Below are 21,509 nucleotides of genomic sequence, written 5' to 3'. Positions count from 1 at the left end.
CACATTTATTTAGATTTTATTGTAAACTTTTTTTGGGCAAATGTCCATTGCAGTTCAACATACATTAACTCATGCAAGTTAACTACTTCAAAGTCTACTTAAGCTTCCTTCTCGTAGGTCCTCATTGCAACAACATCGCCCATGACGCATTTCTGTGGAGACAGGATTCACATGGTTAAGAGTTACATTGCATCTTGATAGTGGTCTCTTCTTTTTTTTTCTCCCTCTCAAAGCTTTCCGCAACTTACAGCTGTCAGTTTGCCATCCTGAATTTCTCGTTCCAGTGTTGTAGACTTGCCATCCCACGTCTGCTTCTGCACTAGTTTGCCATTCTCAAACGTGACGATGGTCTGCAGACAGCATTTGCTTTTATTGCATGCAAAATTTCTAACCTGAAGTTCGCTCGTTAATAAAAACCCACCTTGGTGTTTCGGTCGTCTGCAGTGTTCTCATCAAATTCCTCGTTGAGCTTGAATTTGATTTCCTTGGTCTTTAAAGTGCTCTCAGACCTCATTGTTATGAGGCCTGCATCATCCACGCTGAGCACAAGGTTGGGCTTAGCCATGTTGCCCACCTGTCGGGTGGCAAAGCCAACACCTTTGGACCAAACAAAATTCACTGCAATTAGCGCCACTTCACAGCAAGCACATCCTTTGACGATGCTAAAGTGCCGCTTATCCTTACCAATTGCCTTCATGTATTCATCAAAGTTCTCACTGGCAGTCAGCTTCCAGGTTCCGACAAACTGCTCAACCATGGTGGAGTTTTAAAGTCGACTCTGAGACACAAAATTCAAATTGCCCTTTGGGTGCAGGATGCAGACGAGAGGACAGATTCGCACTGAGAAATTGTCACATTTGAAGCCCGGTGGAGCGTGTGCTGCCCAATCAGGGTCAGGTGCTGCCGTTGCCGAGGCGACAATGGGATTAAGGGGTGTGTCTTCAAATCAAATTCTGGTGTGTGTGTGGGATCTGGAGGGGATAATGTAGTGTTTGATTGAATTTGATTTATTTGGTCAAACTAACACATTTACATAAAGTTTGCACAAAAATAAGTCTTTTTTTTTCTACAATCATTCAGTACCAGTGGTGGGTGACATATGGCCAGGAGGCCACATACGACCCGTTCTGTTCTTTAAGCCAGCCCACTGAGCATTTGTATGTGTGTGTGTTTTTTTTCTCAAAGTTGATATGAATTAAGTTAATTAGTTGAATATCTATAATAAAAAAATAATTAAAAAAACATATACCCGTACATTCAACAATGTGTTTTTTGATCATTGATTTGTTGTAATTTATATGCAATTAAACAAATGAAAACACGAGAATTATGCATTCAATATTAGTAAAATGAACTATATATTTTACATATATATTTTTTATTTTTATGACTTGCTTAATTGCTTTATTGCAAAAAACAAAATTAAACATTCATAAATAATTTTATAATTAAAAAAGAATGCAATACAGTAATTGGTTAATTGCAACAAAAATGATTATAAATATAATTTAAAAATTGTGTTAATAAACTATTTTTGCGTCCACATTTGAACCATTGTCTTTTACCCCATTGATGGCCCATTTGTCCATTTTAAAAAGCAAATCAAGCACAAAACTTTTTAACTATTGTAAAGTCCAAATTATCAGTTTCTCTGGTTTTACTAAAGATACCTGCATGTGTTTGGGTAAAAAATAACATTCTTGTTTTATTCTGATAACATCAGAGTTTATCAGAGTATGTGGAGAAAATGACAAATAGTCAAAATAATGGAAACAATTAATGGATCTTACTGGTATCAAATAATACAAAGTAAAGCATCACGATACTGCTTATGCTGTAACGTTTAAGATTCACAGTCACACCTTCATGAATCTTAGCATGTACCCCACCCATCTTTCACATTGCTCTCAGGTGACTTGATGCCACTCCTGCCGCAAATATTCAAAGAGCTCAGCTTTGTTTGATGACTTCTGATCGTCAGTCTTCCTTTTGATGACACTCAAGGCGTTTCCAGTGGGGTTTGGTTTGGGGGATAGGGCTGGCCATTGCAAAAGCATTGTCAATGCTGGATTAGCACTCATACATGTAAACATGCTATTATGCTAATTTAAGCAACATTTTGAGTCACCTTTTGAACACATTTATGTGTTTTAAATTACAATGATGAAGTTACTTACTTACAGTGTTTAATACATAAATCAGCAATGGAATTAAAATGAGTTTATGTTGCACATCTTTCTGTAGGTGCTACATCTCACCACTAGATGGCGTGAGAAACGCGCGCCACAGCCTGATAGCGTGTCATGAGCTCCAATACAAAAGCTGTATGAAAAATCATACTCATAAAAAATATATTATATTTTATTATCTAGAGCCGTCCAAAGAGATCCAACCTGCTATTGTCTGTCGCACTTACCCTGGAATGGTTATTGATTAAAATCTCCTAAACAGGATATCACATGGCTCCAATATTGTGGTCTGAATGCATGACATCTTCATTAGCATCAAGTGACACAAGCACTTATTATGTCATAACCATAGAGGCTGGACTGGGCTGGACGTGCGACGGAATGTGCACGCAGGCCTTCATCTGCATACACACAGATGCCATCCAATGAACATGAAGGCTGTCTGGCAGCCGCAGAGAAGTCTTTTCCTCCTGGTTTTCATCAACACTTCAAGCCCCATTGATGGCAGAACAGAGGCACTGGACAAAAGCTGTATATACTGTACAAACAGTGCTCTGAGCGGCAGCACACTGACTCATTCTTTAGTGTGTGTGAGAACGGAGGGGGACCCCTTTTAGCTCCTTTGTGTCGGTGTCTGTCAACAGTGTAGTTGCAGGCCGGGCCCATTGTGGCGGCCAGTGTTGCGTATTGACACAGGGCCTCGCTCAGCTTGTTCCCAGGGTCCAACCTGAGGGCTCATGAATAATGGAGAGAAGATCCTCCAGGCCAAAAAGGGAATTGAAAAGTTGGGCTCGGCTTCTTGTAGACGTAAAATGCTTCTTTTACGTGCAAGGAGGTAGAAGTTTGGGCACGATGCGGCTGACCGTGTTGCAGGCGGTATTACGCGAATACAGCGCTAGCTGGGAAAATGTATTGCCAATATTAAGAAAAGAAAAGAAAAAAAGAAGGAAAAGAAACACAAATGCAATTTAATAAGAAGATTCCAGTTTCCTCAATTCAACTGGATTACCATAAATGGCATCTCGACGGAAAATAGAAGTAAATTGGCAAGCACGTTGGTATTTTTAACATTGACAAGAAATGTGCTTTTGCAAATAACTCACGAGCCAAGTACATTGTCAGAAACTTGCTTCCTTTCATAGAGCAAGTGAAAGACTTGTGGGGAGCATTCCAAGATACATAAAAGCTGTGATTCCAAATTGGGGCTTTTCCATTCAATGTTGATTTCTTGACTCTCCCTGACTTAAAACATTAGTATTGTGTTAAAAAAAATATGAATAGGAACTTGTTTTGGTGGCTTTTTTTTTTTAGATCTTAAACTGAAAAACCACAACATTGTGTTATTTTGACCAGTTGTGTACTAAAAGTATTTTTATTCGGATCTTGGCTGCAATATTGTCAGCCTTTTATCGAATAAAAAAGGTAATTTCATTGAAACACATCCCTTTAAATAGTAAAATCAGAAGAACTAATCATTTTGCAGTTGTCTCTTTTTTTTTTTTTTTTTACAAAATCTGCCTCAGTCACACTTACACTTTTAGTAGTTCTATTCTATTCTGTGGGTGCAGCCCCATCCTGGATCTAGATGGTTACTCAACCATGAGGCCCCAACTGTGAGACCAACAAGTGGACTGTAAAGTTGAATACATTCTCGTAACCCAACATTTATTTGTATCCTCATTTAAGTGTAATTTATTGTTGCTTGACACATGCCATTGCTCCACATGTTTCATGACAATTTTTCATATTTGTTTTTTATTGTGGTTGTAGTTAGCATTCACTGACTTGAGTGCAAGCAATGTAGGTTCAATTCCCAGTCCAACTCAGTGAAGGTGTGAATGTGAGTCTTTGATTGGTTGTCATTTAATTGTGGCTAATGTTGTGGCTGGTAAGGTTTATTTATTTATTTATTTATTTATTATTTTATGTTTTATTTTCCGACATATTACAACAGATTTTCACCGATCACATCATTTGCAACATCAACAGTCTGCATTTTTATGTGGAAAAATCATTAATTAAATCATTAATTGTTCATTAAAAGCAATTCACAGTAAGTAGAGCCGCTGCTCCTCTGCATCGAGAGGGGAGAATAGACCAATCACGGTAGTCTTTTCATCAGTAAAGTTGTGAAGCGTAACAGTGTTGATATTTGACTTTTTAAAAAATATAAAGATGACATCTGTGTTAATAACAGTTCATTTGTAACATGTCAATGATGTGACTTCTAACTCCTCCCGCCTCGAGGGGATTTATTGTGGGTTGCACGAGCATGTAAATAAAAGAGTGAGGAAGTAGGAAGTTGCAATCAGAGAAATGAGACGAGCCCACTGTGTCATTCTCTTTGTTTGATGTTTACTTTGACAGCAAATTCAGCAGAATGGCAATAAACAGTTTGGAGATTTCTTTTTTTTTTTTTTTTTACAAATTATATCTGCCGACCTGCCGCTTGTGAAATTTGTTTGCCACCTGCCACCATACAGTGCTTGAATCTGAAGTTTGGGCTCACAAATCAAGGCAAAACATTCACAAAGTGGCACAGAGAGGGAACAGCCAGAATTCCACCAACAGGGGGCATCCCTGCAAATCCAGCTACTAATCTTCTGAGAGGCTCACACGACCTGAGTGGCGTGCCCTCCCTACTTTTGCCTTTTTTTTGTGACCACTACATTAGGGGCGAAGCAGAGGCCAGCGTGGGCGCCTGTGCGTGTGTGTGCGCGTGCGCGCGACTGACAGAGGTCAGAGCGGTGCCTCTTGCTTGTGTGCTTTGAGCTTTTTCATACATCCAGCTTTGATCTTCCTCATCCCTTCATCCTTCCACGCTCCTGGTTCGCGGCACACCGACGAAGGAAAGGTTGTGGGTGAGAGGGGATTTCGCCGTTCCTTTTTCACGGGGGGGCTGGGGGGGAGGGGGGATTTCGCCGCTGGTTTTCACAGAGAAACGTCTTGTTCTGTCAATAAAATGAGACACAGGGACCCCCGCTCAAGGCGTAATGCCACCGGGGGCAGATTGCAGTGGGCGGGGTTGTAAGGGGATGCACATACTGTACAGCTCTCTTGATTCTCTTTTATGCTCTTAGATCCGCCAGCAGTGGGCTGGAATTCTTGTGTGAAAAACAACCACCACGGTGCTTAAAGGGTGGCCTCATGACCTCTACATGGGAAAGTACAGCGTTCAGCTGCTAGTTATATAAAGCCTGCCACAGTCATGACAATCCCTGATGAATCACTCAAGCCTCTAATGTCTCTTAGCATATCACATGGAAACATTATTTTCTGCCGGCTCGTTTAATACAACGCGATGTTTTTTTTAAACTGACAAAGCTTTAAATAGATGTCACACAGACGTGTCGATGGCCCGATTTGTCATGTGAATATTTATGTCAGAATGCATCCTTTATCTTCCCAGAGCATGATAATCCTCAGACGCATGCCCCCCCCACTACCACCCCCAGCGCCCCCACCTGCTGAGCTCAGACTGGAAAACACAGATGCGAAGGCACAGAGCAGAACCCCTAATTGAAGATTAATTGGATAGCGGGGGCACTTACCTTTGTTTAGACATGTGGTAAGTGTTAGGCCGTGACAAGCAACTCAGCCATCTCAGCAGATGACTGCATTTAATATTTCATGACTCACTTTCAGAGGAGGGGTGCGTGGTGCGGCGTTGGGGGAATCCAGAGGGGGGGTTGTGCCCCTATTTGCTGCCTTGTGGAGTAATCAGTGCGTACTCAAGTTGATGACAGCGATCGTGCATGTCTGTGACACCCCTCTGTGTAGTGGCAAGTGCTGTCTAACCTTTCTTGTCAAATCCAATCATCTGTGAGTGAGTGTGGATCAATGGAACAAGTGTAACGTTCAAATGTGTTTAATTTTTTACAAAGGCAAGACTAAAGTGGGGCACAACTGTTGGCGTGAAGGTTTGGTCGACTTCGGTTCACTTTCGCTGACCAGGAAAAACAAATTGTCAAAATGGCTAGGCTGGTAAAGTGATTTGTGGGACACTAGTTGACTTCTGATTATTCCCTGTAGGGAATAATGTAAATAAAACATTCCTCCGTCAAACTATCATCATCGTGCAACATTTATTAAATGTACAGGGGTAACAAAAATTTTTTTTACAGGCATACAAGTGGAAAAAAATAATTAAGATAATGTTAGTAATAAAACAAAATACAAAAGAATTAAAATGGAATTGTTTTGGTGAACCACCATGTTCTACTCGAAATGAGCAGTTTTAATCAAACATATTGAATAGCGAAATTGATAATCAACTGCCAGTATGTTCCAAAAAGCTTCCCTGGACTGATCATGCATGCGTCGCCCAATGGGTAGTCAGAGGTCAAGGCAAACTTGTGTTAATCTGCCGCAGTAGCTAGCTAGCAACAAGCTTCAGCTGTCTACTAGTCCGGCTAAACACGTTGTGGAATCGCTCCTAAGTCAGTAATCGTCACCTCTGTGGCGGCAAATAAGTAATAATACTCTTCCAACAAGAATCTTTCTCACTTGATGGCGAGGAAGAATTAACAGAGCATGGAGAAACAATGCTAATTGCTAAGCTAACCCTAAGGTAACCCTAAGATTGACACGGGAATTAAGTGCCCGGGTGTTTGAGCGCACTTTTCACAGACGTCTGGCTGGAACCATGTTAGAGCAAAGTGTATCCGATTTTACACCCCAAAAAAAAGGCAAATTAAAAACGTCTAGACGCTGGACAGATAATCTACTTGCTGAACAAAATAAATTAAGTTCCACTATGGCGTATGTAAGCATAAATATAAATGTGTTTTGACATAAGAGTCTTGAGTTTTGATTTTGACTTTTGACACAACAAATGTTCTCAAAATTACATGACAGAAGCGTGTTGTGATATGAATCAAGTTGTCGTTCTAACAAAGTTGACAACATTTTGACGACAAAGGGTATTCATACCGAAAGACTAGCGGCAATTGGAATGGCCTATGCTAGCAAGGCTAACAGCTATTCTCATCCACCACCATCTTATTTTCGTGCTCTCACACCCGCCGACGTATGAGGACTGTGTCACCTTGACGAGGTGCCAGAACACGTGATTAGCAACGTCAATGCGGAGTAGCAAAGTCGACGAGACAATACATTAATTTTGAGTTGATTAATGTGCAAGGATAATGAACAGATAGATGACTATCATGTCCAGATGCTCAATTTGTCAGGTACATCAGAGGCTATGGTCCTGAAATAGAGCAAATGCGAAATTAAGCACAGAAATAAGAGTTAATAAGACAAGCCTAGGCAGACAAAAATGAATGGAGTGGAGAGTTGGCATGTTTGGGCTGCACAGAGCGAAGGAGTAGAAAGAAGCTGCCCTAACGGGCTTGCTGCAGCTCACTGGCAGTTTGACTACAGCACAGAGTAATGGGGCTGGCAGGGCGGAATCAATTACTGGCCACAACAGATTTTCCCACAGGATCGGAGCTTGGGAAAGCAGTGCTTTACTGCAGTGCAGACAGCTGGCACTGAGCATCCACTGGGAAGGGAGCCGGGCTGCAAAGAAATGTTTTTATATCAACTTGTAACTCACCGTAGTTAGCTGCTTTTCTATTGCTATAAATGTGACTGATTCTTGACACGAGTAGACATTTGAGTGTTTGAGTTGAATCAATTGTAACCGTCATACAGTTGATCGATTCTTTGACAGATTGTAGAGAGTTAATAGTTCAGACTTTGGGGCTGCATGATGATGATACATTTCAATTAAGGCTTCCAGCGTCCCCCACACACTTCAACTCCATTGATATGCAAACAATGTTCTTCCTGCGGGGCGACACAATGTGTGGCCTTAAAAGTAGCCGGCTCCGCGGTCCTGCTTTCTGTGCGGGGCACATCACGTGCTGTCTCCTGTTGCGCTTATTTGGAAAGCAGCCTTGTGATCTGCCATCTCTCCTTTGTGGACTTGCTAAGTTAAGTGTTAATGGGGAGCATACTTGTAAACGCCATGGGCACGGTCATTGTGAGGGGCGACTGGAGGAGTGTGCGCCATTGTGAAAAAGACTTTGGAATGGGTACCCAGTGAAAATGCTTTTTTTCTTCTTCTTTGCGTCTGTGAAACGTTTCACGTCAAGATGGTTACGTCGTGGCAAAACGACCGACTCGTTTGCTGCCATTGACGGCTACGATCCATTTTAGCTGGGCTGGCAGTGAATGAACTGAAATCAAACGTTACCTGGCAATGAGTCTATCGCATCTCTGTGGAGATATTTTGGCCCATTCTTCATTGCAGAATTGCTTTAATTCAGCAACACTGGAGGGTTTTCAAGTACAAACGGCCTTTTTAAAGTCATGCCAGAGCATTGAACTTTGACTGGGCTACTCCAAAACCTCCGTTTTTAAAAAAAAAAAAAGCCATTCAGAAGTGTGTTTTGGATTGTAGTCCTGCTGCAGATCTCAAGTGTGTTTCGCTTGAAGTCTGAAACTGATGGCCTAACAGTCTCCCTGAGAATGTTCTGGTTATGAGCAGAATTCCAATCACAGCAAGTCGTCCAGGTCCGGTAGTACCAAAGCAGCCCCAGACCATCACACTACTACCAGCGTGTTTGCATCATTTTCGTTTTCTGAAATGCTGTGTTAACTTTTAAAACACCAACCTCTCAAAAAGTTCAACGTTCATCTCGTCACTCCGTAAAAGTCTTGGGAATCATTCCGATGTTTTTTGTTTGCAAAAGTAAAACAAGCCTTTATGTTATTTTCAGGTTCAGAGGCTTTGTCTTGTACCTGTTAGAAATCACAAAAATAAACAAACATCTAAACATTAGACTACCCTGTCACTGGACCTTAGCTCTGGGCACTGCAGTATCAACATTCTCCACTCTACTCTAGCGCAAGTTTTCTTGCTACGTTCCATCCACTCTTGAATGTCCTTTTCTAAAACTTCCTCTTTGCGACCTGTTTCAAAAGTTGGCAAAACAGCTGAATGGACCCCATTTTTACTCAGTAACTGAAGCACGTGTGTGTCCAGAGGTGGAGAATCCAGGTCTAGAAAGTACAAACTCTGCCACAGTTTGGCTTTAGCCACAAGTGCTATTTACTCAACCGGCAGGCAAACAAGCTCGCTATCTGTGGTAGGTTCTGGATATCAATTCTCCTCCACCGCCCATATCCCTTTGGAGGACGAACGTTTGTGAGTATTTGCAAAAGTCGCGAATGTTGATTTCATGTCAGGGTTTGTCAGGGTTCGTTTGAGGTCGTGAATGTTTACCAGACGTTCACCAACAAAAAAATTTGCGACCATTAAAGCTGATGGCGAACGTCTTTGTGGCCTTTAACGAACCCTGGCAAACTGACGAAAAATCTACCGCTACCCTCGCAAAAACCCGCAAACGTTATTTTGGTTGTAATGTCCTCAACCATGCCTACCCTGGCCTTAACACATTGACAGTCTGTTTTTAAAAACGTCCACTTTGAGGTGACTTTTCATATGTTTGCATTTATTTTTTTTCCAAAACTATCGAGTCAACAGTCCCTTTGGGGGATTGACTTTGCGTTTTTAATAACATTTGAACCGGTGCCCAACCGCTATCGTGCACAACGCAGACACATATCCTCCATTTTCACCAACAACCATTTCCAGTATTTACACGGAAACAAGAAATGTTGTCCAATTCAAAAACATCCACTCGGAAACCTGATTTCAAATGTTTGCATTTCCAGTCCTCATGACGGTTAAGATGGGCCCCGATTTCTTGCAGTCAAGAACCGTGGCGTGCAAACGCCTCCTTATGTTAATCAACATTGTTTTGTTTAAACATTCTAACCGATGTACAAGTGGTCATTCAAATCAGTATAGGATGCTTTGATTTGTTTATGTTGTGTGAGTAACTCAAAACTTTGTTATGGCCGCCTGACGCTCAGATGCCGGTTTCATTTGAACAATATGAGAGGCTGTCTTGAGAGGAGGCAAAAAAAAAAGAAAAAAAATTGAGAACAAAACAAAGAAACAAGGAAGTCAACACATCTTACCTATCCAAGAAGCACAATGAGAATTGATGCCAACAAAGGCAGGAAAGTGAAGAATGAGAAGTGGTGGTCGGGAGGGGGGGTATGGGTCTCAAGCCTGGTCTTTTCCCTGCCCAATATAGAGTTTGGGTGCTGGCTGGAACCAGAGGGGGTAGCCAGGAAACTGTGCTTCATAGGATAACATTGTTGTATGGAAGCTGTCTGGGAGACATTTCCCTTTGTGGGACCAACTATTTACAACCAGCATGGGTGGCATTTGCTTTTTCTTGCATAATGCGCCATAGCTCAACAGCGTCCGTAGAAGAATCGCACACCTTTTGTGCATGCGGCTTCGTTGAGTCCGTCGGCCAACACTCACACACACTCGAGCAGTTGTTGAATGACAGGTATAAGATATCAGCATTACACGCACACAGGATGCAGGAACGGCTGCGAGCGCCGCTGCTGCCGACAGCCTCAACGGTTGACATAGTAAATCAATCCTGATGGGAGGGCGGGTAGCGCGGAGGCCAAGGAGGGGGCGGCGGCGGCGGGGCGCTGGGACTCTGTCAGACACGCTCAGCCACTCGGCCGGCCGGAGAGAGGGGGACTGTCGACGGGTGGGAGAACGCTCGCCGGGAAGCGCTCACACGGAGATTGAGTTACCACGGAATTAGATCAGGGCTGTGGGAAACAGCACCTCCTAAACACACTCGCGGCCGCACACACATAAACACACGCAGACGCACCGGCACACACTCGGGCCGCACTCTTTGCACACTATAAAGGGTCACCAAGGGAAACCTGAGGGGAGATGGAGGAAGGCAGCTGGGCACACGCCAGTTTCAAACAAATGCTCGCTTTATACCTCTTGGTTTCCTCGCTCGGTTTGAGGAGACGTTCCTACCGACCGGGTTCAGCCGTGGTCAATAGGCGCCGCTTTAAGAAGGAAAAAAAAAATCGATTATCACATAAGTCAAGTGGAGATTGAGAAAATGTTTGGATGCGGTGAGGTGAAATGTCAAGGATTCTGCGCGGGAAATCCTAATTATGTTTAATGGGCCAAAGGAATGCCAGCACTAATGTGAAGGACCTTGACAGTCAGGTGCGAGGAGAGTGGTTTGTGTCTGCATATAATGGATACCACATGACCCTGCGTGTCCATTGGACCTGATGCTGCTTTGGTACTATAATAGCATCAAAAACAATACTGAAGTCGTCCCAAATATACTCAAGTGGAAAAGTCATTGAAGGCACTGTTGATGGTTTTGACTGGGTTTAAGGGCAAGGAGAGGGCAGACACTAATGGAGCTGAACCTGTCCCATTACTAGCTGACTTTTTAGGGTGATTTAGACTTGGTATATATGTGGACAAAAGTATTGGGACACCTGGCCATACAGGAAGTGGAAATTGAGGAACATATGCTTGCACTTTTCTGGGAAGAGTTTGAAATTTTTGTCTGACCGAATTTCTCTGTCATCCCAAAAGGGGTCAAAGGGTTTAAGGTCTGAGATCCCCTCCAAAAGTATTCGAACCGCAATTCCTTTTGTGTTTCAGATGAAAGGATGAATGTGACAAAGGTTCAGAATTCCAGCTTTACATCTAGATGTGTTAAGCAACTCAAGACAGAGCACCTTTTGTTTGAAGTTCTGGAACAGACATTATTAAATTCACTTGAAGTGAATAGCATTTAATATTTGGTGACATAACCCTTACTTGCAATGGACTGCTATTTATATAGCGTTTTTTTTTTTTTTTTTAGCTTATAGTGCCCAAAGCGCTTTACAAAGCCTCACATCCACCCAATCACACATCAGTGGTCAGATTCTGCCACTCAGGGCGCTGCCAGGTCCACTGGAAGGAATTGGGGTTCAGTGTCTTGCTCAAGGACACTGAACCCCTGACACTGACAGGGGTGAGGATTGAACCCACAATCTCACCGATGGGAGATGCCCACTCTACCACTGAGCCATGCCAACCCAATGACTACATTAATCCTGCCACCCATTAACTTCGCCAGACTGTTTCATTCTTCATTTGAAATACTTTTCCAGGCCTTTACTGCCTCTTTTAGTTTTTTGGGTGGCTTCTCTTTCAGTCTCCAGGAAGTAAAATGCATACTTAGTTGAGTCAAGCTCTGGTGGTTGACTTGGCCAGTCTAACACATTCCATTTTTCTCCCCTGATGAAGTCATTTGTTGTGTTGGCAGTGTGTTTTGGGTCATTGTTTTGTTGAATGTTGACGCTCCTCCTGATTCATTTGCATTTTTCTGTAAATTGCCAGACAAAATAGTTTTGTTAACTTCAGAATTCATTGCGCTGCTACCATCATGTAACAACATCACCTCTGTCCAGGTTCGAGTTCATCTTCCACACTAAGCTTTTATGGGCCTTGCTGGTACAGTCAGGCTGGGACAGAAAAGGGCTTTTCCCAAACTGTTCTGACAAAGTTGGAAGCAAGCAATTGCCCAAAATGTCTTGGTAAGAAGAAGAACTTAAAAAAAAGAAAAGAAAAAAAAGGGCTCATTCAATAATGTCCTTTTGTTAGAAACCCTGTATTGCATCCACATATAAATCATCCATAGAAGGAGTGAAGAAATATATAAAAGGTGCATGTATTCATGTTTTTAAGGGAAAGTGTGTGCTGACAGGAGGGAGATGGTGCGAAGACCCCCCCCCCTCCTCCTCTCCACTCACTACATCAACAGGTTGAATGAAGCTTGCACATTGTATCTGTCACCGCCGCAACCTGGCTGACATTCTGGGAACAGCGTGCCGGCCGGCCGGCCTGCAGTTGCTCTCTCTCGTCTGCACTTGTCTGGAAAACAACTGACCTGGTGGACGAAGCAGGGTGACAGCTGCTTCTCTACAAGCTACTGCAATGGAAGACAGCAGGAGGGTCACCCTCACCACTCAACCCACACCCACCCCCCCCCTCTCCCCGCCCCAATGACGGCCTTACCAGACTTGTCAGTGCAGGATTAGGCGCTGACATTGTCTACGTCTTTCGTCGCAACAGAAGGGGAAGTGAAATTTGACTTTTCAATATAGTGCTAGTATTTTATTGACATGAGTATTTAGTTTTGGTATTTTATAATTAAGAAATGAGCAGATTGTAGAATTTTAATTGTGGTTAGGGCAAATTGAAATAAGTGAAAATAATTCAGACCCATTTGTACCACCCCAGTTTCAATGGCAATTGCTTTTTGCATAATCCCTCTAAATAAATAACACAAAAACTCTCGCCTGCTTGGATCTAATTAGCACATCATATGTTTATGTGGATGCCAGATTAGCTCTATCAATGCAGTTTGGTGTTTACCAGATGTTATTTGACCTCTGTTTCAGTTTTAATCCTCTTTTTTAATTATTATTACATTTATGATTTAATTAAAATTATTCTTATATTTGTATGCCTCTCTAGGAAAAACATCTATGGGAACCTCTAGTCACATTTCTCCAGAAACTCACATAAATAAACTTTGTTTTTTTAATTTTATGATTTTATTTATATGCATATGTCATTTTTAACTAATTATATTTAGTATTGGTATTATGTTGGGTTTATTGAAGACTTTCCATTAGAGTGAATGTGAGTGTGAATGGTTGTTTGTCTACATGTGCCCTGTGATTAGTTTGCAACCAGTCCAAGATAGGTGTACCCCGGCTCTCGCCTGAAGTCTACTGAGAGAGGCTCCAACTCACCTTTGACCCTAATGAGGATAAACAGTATAGAAAATGGATGGAGGGAGGGAGAATTTGATGGGTGGTGGGTGGATGGATGGATTGTTGGATGGATGGATGGATGGATGGAGAATTTGATGGGTGATGGATGGATGGATGATGGATGGATGGATGGATTGTTGGTTGGATGGATGGATGGATGGAGAATTTGATGGGTGATGGATGGATGGATGGATTGTTGGTTGGATGGATGGATGGAGAATTTGATGGGTGATGGATGGATGGATGATGGATGGATGGATGGAGAATTTGATGGGGGTGGATGGATACATGATGCATGGCTGGATGGAGGATTTGATGGATGGGGTCGATGGATGGATGGATAAATGGAGAATTTGATGGGTGGTGGATGGATACATGATGCATGGATGGATGGAGAATTTGATGGGTGGGGGTCGGTGGATGGATGGATGGATTATTGAAAGCTGTGATGAATGGATGGATGGATAATTTGATGGGTGGTGGATGGATTATTGAAAGGTTTGATCGATGGATGGTAGATGATGGATGAATTATGTCTTGATAATGGATGTATGATGGCTCGATAATGGATGGATGGATAGATTGGATTGGATTGGATGGATGGATGTTATATATTGACCTTGACCTAAAATGTCCTTTGTCGAAATTTTGACTGAAGCACTCCTGTGTATAGTTTGTAAACACTCCCTGTGCTTCACTGAGGTTTCCCTGTGTGCTCGGTGGTTCTCCTACATTTCAAAAATATGTATGTTATATAAACATTTATTGATTGATTGTCTATATGTGCCCTGTAGTTGATTGGCGACCATTTCAGGGTGTACCCTTCCACTAATCTCACCCGTGACCCTAAAGAGGGCAGGCACTATAGAAAATGGACAAATGGATGTTATGAGTTATGTTCCTCAAAAATATGAATTATATCCCTAATCAAGTTTGCATTGACAAAAGCAGTCATGTCCATCCATGTTTAAATGTGTTTCCAAACACTGTGGCCCCCATGTGTCTTAACTCAAAAAAGGGGGCGACATGACGCAACTCAGGTCACCACTCCGGCATTGCCTACATATACACTTTTATGTATAAACATTAACTCAACGTGTATCGGTTACACCTTAGAACACAGAGGTGGAAAGCTACTGTGTTTTATATAGTATGCCCTTTGACCCCGGCAGATTAGCAGGGTCAAAATGTTCTCACCTTCAGGAGACCACCCGTGTCCCCGAGCAGCGCTAGATGACTGACACGCTTTCATAGGTCGACGGTGTACATAAGTCGGCGTGTATGTTTGTTCATGTCGCTCATAAGCAAAACCTTTGTTCGCACATACGTGAAGCTTGAGCCTCTAAAAACATTTCTCCTCCTCGTTCCCAGCCCGCAACGGGCCAACACGCTCTGATTTGTGGATGAATGATTCCCTGGGAAGCTCAGTCAGTTGACCTGTTTGCAGTTTCCTAGGAGAGCCCGGCAACGCCGCCTCACTAATGTTGGGCCTCCCGACCGATTCAGAGCCGTGGCGGAATCACACAGCTGACGGCAAACAATGAACAACACACTCTGCTAATAGGCCGTGTGTCCTGCACAACAGTAAAGAGGGCGACCGCTGATGCCCCCCCCCCCCACCCCCCACCCCAAACGCTCAGCAGGAGAAAGAGGGCTTCAAGCCAGGAGGAACTGTCAGTGGGAACCTCAGTCTTTCCGCAGGGGATTTTATGAGCATGATTACATTATTTAACAGCAGTCTAGCTGTCTAGTATTTTTGGTGATCTCATTTAGCAATGTGAAAGAGTCAAAAATATTGCGCTCAGCGCGATGCAGTAAAATTCGACACCGCTGTAAATTACAACCACAATGATAAATACATTGTGAATTATTAACTCTGATGGTGTCAATCAAACCAAATAAACTGGTCAGTGCATAATACTGCTATCTGTTCAATATTGAAAACGGTCATTATAACAACTAGTAATTGCCCAATATTTAAGCAGTGTCCAAAACATGATCAATGTGATTTCTGTTTTAACTTTTAAGTTAAAATTTTTGCCTCAAAAACATACTCAGTCTGGATCCAAAGTGGAATTAAACTTAGTTTAACGTTACACCTCATGAACATTTGTAAACAAAGAAAACAAACAAATGATTTGATGAAAATATAAAACTGTGTTCCTTTAAACAATTACTTTTGAGTCCGTGTGTCAAATTATGAGGTTGATATAGCACAAAAAAATAACTGAAAAGTTGTATAATGTTAAATCGATTTTTTTTTTCAAATCAATCTAAATCAGGACCAGAATTTGTATGTATGGTATGATATTTTAACTTATTTTAACTTAATGATATTTTAACTTCTGACCCCACAAAACATAAAAAAAAAAAAGAATATTAAATTTAAAAAAAAGAATGATTGGTTTAAATCCCAAAATTAACCAATGTGTTAATTGTCATAGTTTTTTGATAATAATAAGTTACAAAATGTCACGTTTAAATTGCTTTTAAATAAACCTCAAAACTGGAATAAAAATTGGCTTGGCATTACAGGCTCTAGCACTGCATTCAGACAAATTTCATCCAAATAATGATTATGTGATTTAAAAGGAAACACATTTTAACATGTTTACAAAAAAAATCTAAAATAAAAACTAATCCGCCTTTATAGATTACTGTATTTGAGATTATTATTATTATTATTATTATTATTATTATTATTATTATTATTATTATTATTATTATTATTATTATTATTATCATTAGTGTTGGTTCAATTCCCACTTAGTGACAGTTTGTGAACCGAAACTTTTTTATTTGAATTGTACTTAATACAAAAATTAATATTAATTAAAAAACAAAGCAAAAATAAAAAAGAAATGAACGAAAGCAAACCAGCAGTAATAATCTCCATATTGGACATAAACATATACACGGTAGTTTAAAGAATACGATGACGTCATCCAGTAACTACTCAAATTTAATAGGCTTAAATTTGGGCAATCACCACCCATGTGACTTTGCGTGCCCCGCCTCCCCCGAGAAGCACGTGAGCCCAGTTAAAGTGACGCTGAGTGGTCTTGTTGTCACTTGTGCTCTGGTTTCTCTCCTCTCACCTTCAACTCCACTGAAGACATCATGAAGCGCAGCAGCAACTACAGCTCGTCCGAGAGCGACTTGGATGACAACATCGAAGTGGAGAAAGACAGCGGCGATGAAAATGGGTTCGTTTCTCGAATCACATTTGTGCTTTAGGAATTTTCCCAGCCATTATTTGCTTGTTTTGCTCAAATGCGATGATGTTGTGTTGTTGCAGGCCGGCTGATTCTCACGGCTCAATGTCACCGTCCACGACCACCACTCAAGTTCAAGCCAGAAAACGACGCCGAGGAGTGAGTAGAACTACTTTTTCAACTACTTCGCTTAATTATCACAGATTTCTAAATTATATTGTTGGTTTGTTTTTCTAGATAATTGAGAAAAGAAGACGTGACCGCATCAATAACAGTCTGTCTGAGCTGAGGAGACTTGTGCCTAGTGCTTTTGAGAAACAGGTAAAAAAAAAAATGAAATTAACGTGTTAGCATTCATTATACGTTGTGTATCAAGCTAAACAAATGGTCCTCGCTTTACGACGCAGTTTGCACGCAAGTCAAAACGTGCGACTTAGTCTATCTTAACCAACGTGAAAATGAAAGTAAATGTGTGTGTTAATTAAATATATAGCTTATTGTGTTTGTTTTATATATTTGTATAAATAATTAAATAAAAAGTAGCGCAAAGCAGTTCTTGACCACACAAGGACCACTTTTAAAGAGTAAATTGCTAACAGTATTACATTTATAATGTTTTTCTTTCTTTCATTCTTTCAGTTATAATGTATTGACATAACTGCTAAATATGCCTACATTAATTTTAAATAACCCAGCAGGCATTCATTTGCAATTGTAGACATGAATTTTAAATAACACTTTTTCTGCTTTATGCCCAATTATTTTTTATTTTAATTAAATTCTTTGGTCTGCCTACTTCAATTGAGTCATTTACAACACAATATTAACTTTTTATTACTAATATGTTTTAGCTTGAGCTGCTTGTAACAGGTTATCTGTTTTTCAAGAATTTGCTAACTCTAAATGTATTTTATTGGCTACTTGAGCGAGACCCCAATCAAAAAAAAAACTGCCAGGCCCCATTTTGGGTTGTGAGGTTTAGTTAAGGAAATGCAAATAACGTGTCTTTTCACTTGCTTGGCTGTGCAGGGATCAGCAAAATTGGAAAAAGCCGAAATACTACAAATGACTGTGGACCATTTGAAGATGCTGCATGCGTCTGGAGGCAAAGGTACCAACTGACACACGTTGACTATCAGACGACAGCTCATTGCATGACACAGTGGACTTTATCACGGGGGATATGCTTCAGACCCACCCGCAATTGGTGAAAATTTGCAATCGAGAGAGACCGTACAAAACAAATATACATTTCTGTAGTTAAACCCCTCTGTTACCCCACATGCTTTAAAAGTCATCCTTAGGACTTTCTCACTCACACAGTTCTCCAAATAAGAAGTGAGGTGTGCTTGCTGATGCATATTATGAATGTACTTTTCAGTTAATTTATCTATTAATTTATATATTATCTAAAAAAAAATCTTGACAAAACCAGGAAAACGTGTTTTCCATGAAAAATGAAACAAAAACAAAAAAATATTGGGGGAAAAAATGCAAATACTTAATGTAATTTTGTCTCATGAAAGTCTGCTATCTCAATGCTAACATAGATGAGCTAAATACAAATAGCCTGAGTGGGTGGGTGAGTGGTTCTCAAACTTTTTATTTATACCAAGTATCACCTCCCAAAACTATTTTGTCCCACTATAATGACCTCATGGAAGCTGCTTTCTATTTGCTATATGAAAATAAAGTGTAATTGCACATCCGCTACAGTAGGTGGCAGGGGTGCTCACATTTATTTATTTTTATTTCAGGCGAATGCACTTAAAAAATTTATTTTACAGACTTAAAAAACAATGTCAACAGAGTTATGCAGAGGTGTACTGATAATTTTATTGTCGTGGTGGAGGGTTTCTGGGGGGGTGTTAACAGCAATTAATTGAGAAGCACTGGCTTAAGTATAGCCTGTATTGTTAGTGAATAATGATTAAATTAAAATGTATTTCACATAAAAAAATCAATAATATATGGCACCAAAATTAATATTTAAAATACTTAAAGATTAAATGTATTTAATTTAAAAGTAATACTTTTGTGAACCACTAGAGGGAGCATGTGCTCCACTTGCATCAGAGCCATATATAGAGAGAGTTTGGCCAACACGCTGTGATTGGTCAACTGCTGGTCACATGACAAATGGACGCCATCTTGTTACCCTGCTGAAAACCGAGTTAGCCAAACTCTCTCTATGTAAGGCTCTGACTTGCGCTATAGACAACCAATGGCCTAGCTATTGGAATATTGTATAAATGATCTGCACTGAGGGAACAATAAATATTAGAATGGGGATTGATTGTCAAATGATGCGTCTCTCTTCCAGGTTACTTTGAGGCGCACGCCCTGGCGAAGGATTACCGCAGCCTTGGCTTCAGGGAGTGTTTGGCCGAGACAGCTCGCTTCCTGAGCATCATGGAGGGCCGGGACAGCGCCGACCCCCTCCGCGTGCGTCTGTTGTCCCACCTGAGCAACTACGCGTCCCAGAGGGAGGTGCAGGCCGGTCTGGAACACTTAGCCTGGGGCTCGGCCTATGGCGGCGCCCACGCTCCCATGCCCCACCCCCTCCTCCTGCAACCCCCCCAGGGCAGGACGCCCGCATCAAGAGGAAACAGTCGCCCGCCCTCCACGCCCTCGTCGGAGACCTCGGCGACGTCCAGACTCCTGCCCCCGACGGAGCCTCTCAGGGCGCCCTCTAGTGGCTCGCTGCCCCTCGGCGTGCCCACGTCCAAGCTCTCGCCGCCCCTCCTGTCGTCCCTCTCATCGCTGTCGGCCTTCCCATTCTCCTTCGGCGCTTTCCCGCTCGTGTCCCCGGCGGCCCTCGGCACGGTCGGCCCCCCCTCCACCCTGTCCAAGCCTTACAGGCCGTGGGGCACGGAGATTGGGGCCTTTTGAAGATAACAACTGGACTGAGGGGGCAACAGCTGAGCTGGGCCATGACCACATGACCATCTGTTTTCTCAGCTATAATAGACAGGTGAACACAACAGACTGCCCTGATTACTGATGGACGTTATTTGCTCTTTGTTTAGAAGAAAAACTGAACTTTGGATGATTGTATTTTATGAACTCAAATTGATAACTAATTTAGCTAACGTGCACTCTGCGGTTTGAGGACCGAGACGGAGACGCATTAGTGGACTGAACCTTATAAAGCTGTCAAGGAACAACATCATGTACTGTATGTGTGTATTTAATATAGAGTGAGATCATTCGGCCGGCTTGTTTATATCAGGACTATTTTGGAAAACTAACTTTCTCACATTGGGACACTTGCCTTTTTATATCTGTAATATTTTTGTATCAATAAATCTGAATCAGAATCGTCTTTATTGGCCAAGTATGTTGAAATTTAGACACTCCTCTAAATTTGTATTTAGGAACACACCTTAATGTATTCAAATTACATTACACCAACAATGCAAATTAAATATGCATATTTCGGATTTGAAAAATATGTTTATTTTGTGGGGGGGTTCTTAATATTGTGCCACTCATAAGTGGCTTTAAAGGTCACCCAAAAAAATGACATTATTACTATTATTGTAGTCCACCTCTACAATAATAATGATACTAAATTATTGGTAGTATCTTTTGCAGCAGTTATGTATGTTAGCCTATAATATGAACATTTTATTATTATAATTTTTTTTATTAAATCAACCTATCTGTTTTATGATGTTAATAATTACATTTAATTAATTAACCAATGATCTAATTTAAACACATTATGTGTATCTAAAATGGTTTATTCTTCTAATATTTTTTTTATTTACAGTAAATCAGTAAAAGTATTTAGAGATGTAAATGGGGGGGGGGCTACTAAATGAATGCAACAAATATTACAGGACTCTTCATAATGTAAAGCTCTGTTTGCCATATTAGAAATCATCAGGCTTTATGTGGCCCCTGGTCCATACTTTGCCCAGCCCTCCCTTACAGTATCCCAAATGAGTATTATTGTGGAAGTACCCAATGAAGTGTCCAGTGAGTGTATGCAGGTGCGCAGCCACCAAAAAAACCCCATAAAAGCTAATAAGAAAGTAATGCGGTCCCATTTATGGAGCGCAGCGGCCATTCCTTCGCTGCGTGCCAGGTAAGTAACCGAATCCAAGAGTATTGTTACCCTTCTGAATAGCCAGGAAATCATTAAGAGCCACAGGAAATCCTTTACAATGTTGCCCTGACCTCACCGTCTTGGGTTGGTCCAAAGCGGAGACAATAGTGTGAACAGGATGCGGACATTGGAGGGAAGCGGTCACCAGTAAAGGCAACACACGCACCGCAGCTGCGACTCTATAAGTCACCGCTACACTCCAAGGGGAGATCCCCCCCCCCTTTCTTTTTCTTCTGTTTGAAGACTGAATTTGTCCAAAACCATCCATCTTGCATAGCGCTGGTCCTCTTGAGG

At 41.5% G+C, this 21,509-nt stretch overlaps 2 protein-coding genes across 2 annotated transcripts; one reads left to right on the top strand and one right to left on the bottom strand.

Moving 5' to 3' along the window:
• On the bottom strand, nt 1-864 carry fabp4b (fatty acid binding protein 4b). Its single transcript, XM_086077641.1, has 4 exons — nt 685-864; nt 422-597; nt 249-350; nt 1-152 (listed from the first exon to the last, which is right to left on the bottom strand). The coding sequence occupies exons 1-4, from the start codon at nt 755-757 to the stop codon at nt 99-101; spliced, it is 405 nt and encodes a 134-aa protein (XP_085933767.1). The 5' UTR covers nt 758-864; the 3' UTR covers nt 1-98.
• A 16,105-nt stretch (nt 865-16,969) lies between these two features.
• On the top strand, nt 16,970-20,367 carry LOC147172281 (hairy/enhancer-of-split related with YRPW motif protein 1-like). The gene is made up of 5 exons (XM_086078809.1): nt 16,970-17,092; nt 17,185-17,260; nt 17,339-17,422; nt 18,131-18,212; nt 19,425-20,367. Exons 1-5 carry the CDS (start codon nt 17,007-17,009, stop codon nt 19,991-19,993), a joined length of 897 nt encoding a protein of 298 aa, XP_085934935.1. The 5' UTR covers nt 16,970-17,006; the 3' UTR covers nt 19,994-20,367.
• Nucleotides 20,368-21,509: the final 1,142 nt, after the last annotated feature.

The sequence above is a fragment of the Leptonotus elevatus genome, chromosome 6, assembly GCF_054856555.1.
Source record: "Leptonotus elevatus isolate MCC_2025b chromosome 6, RoL_Lele_1.0, whole genome shotgun sequence".
NCBI classification, from domain to species: Eukaryota; Metazoa; Chordata; class Actinopteri; order Syngnathiformes; family Syngnathidae; genus Leptonotus; species Leptonotus elevatus.
Note: the sequence above shows the minus strand (reverse complement) of the source record. Positions and strands in the feature narration are given on the sequence as shown.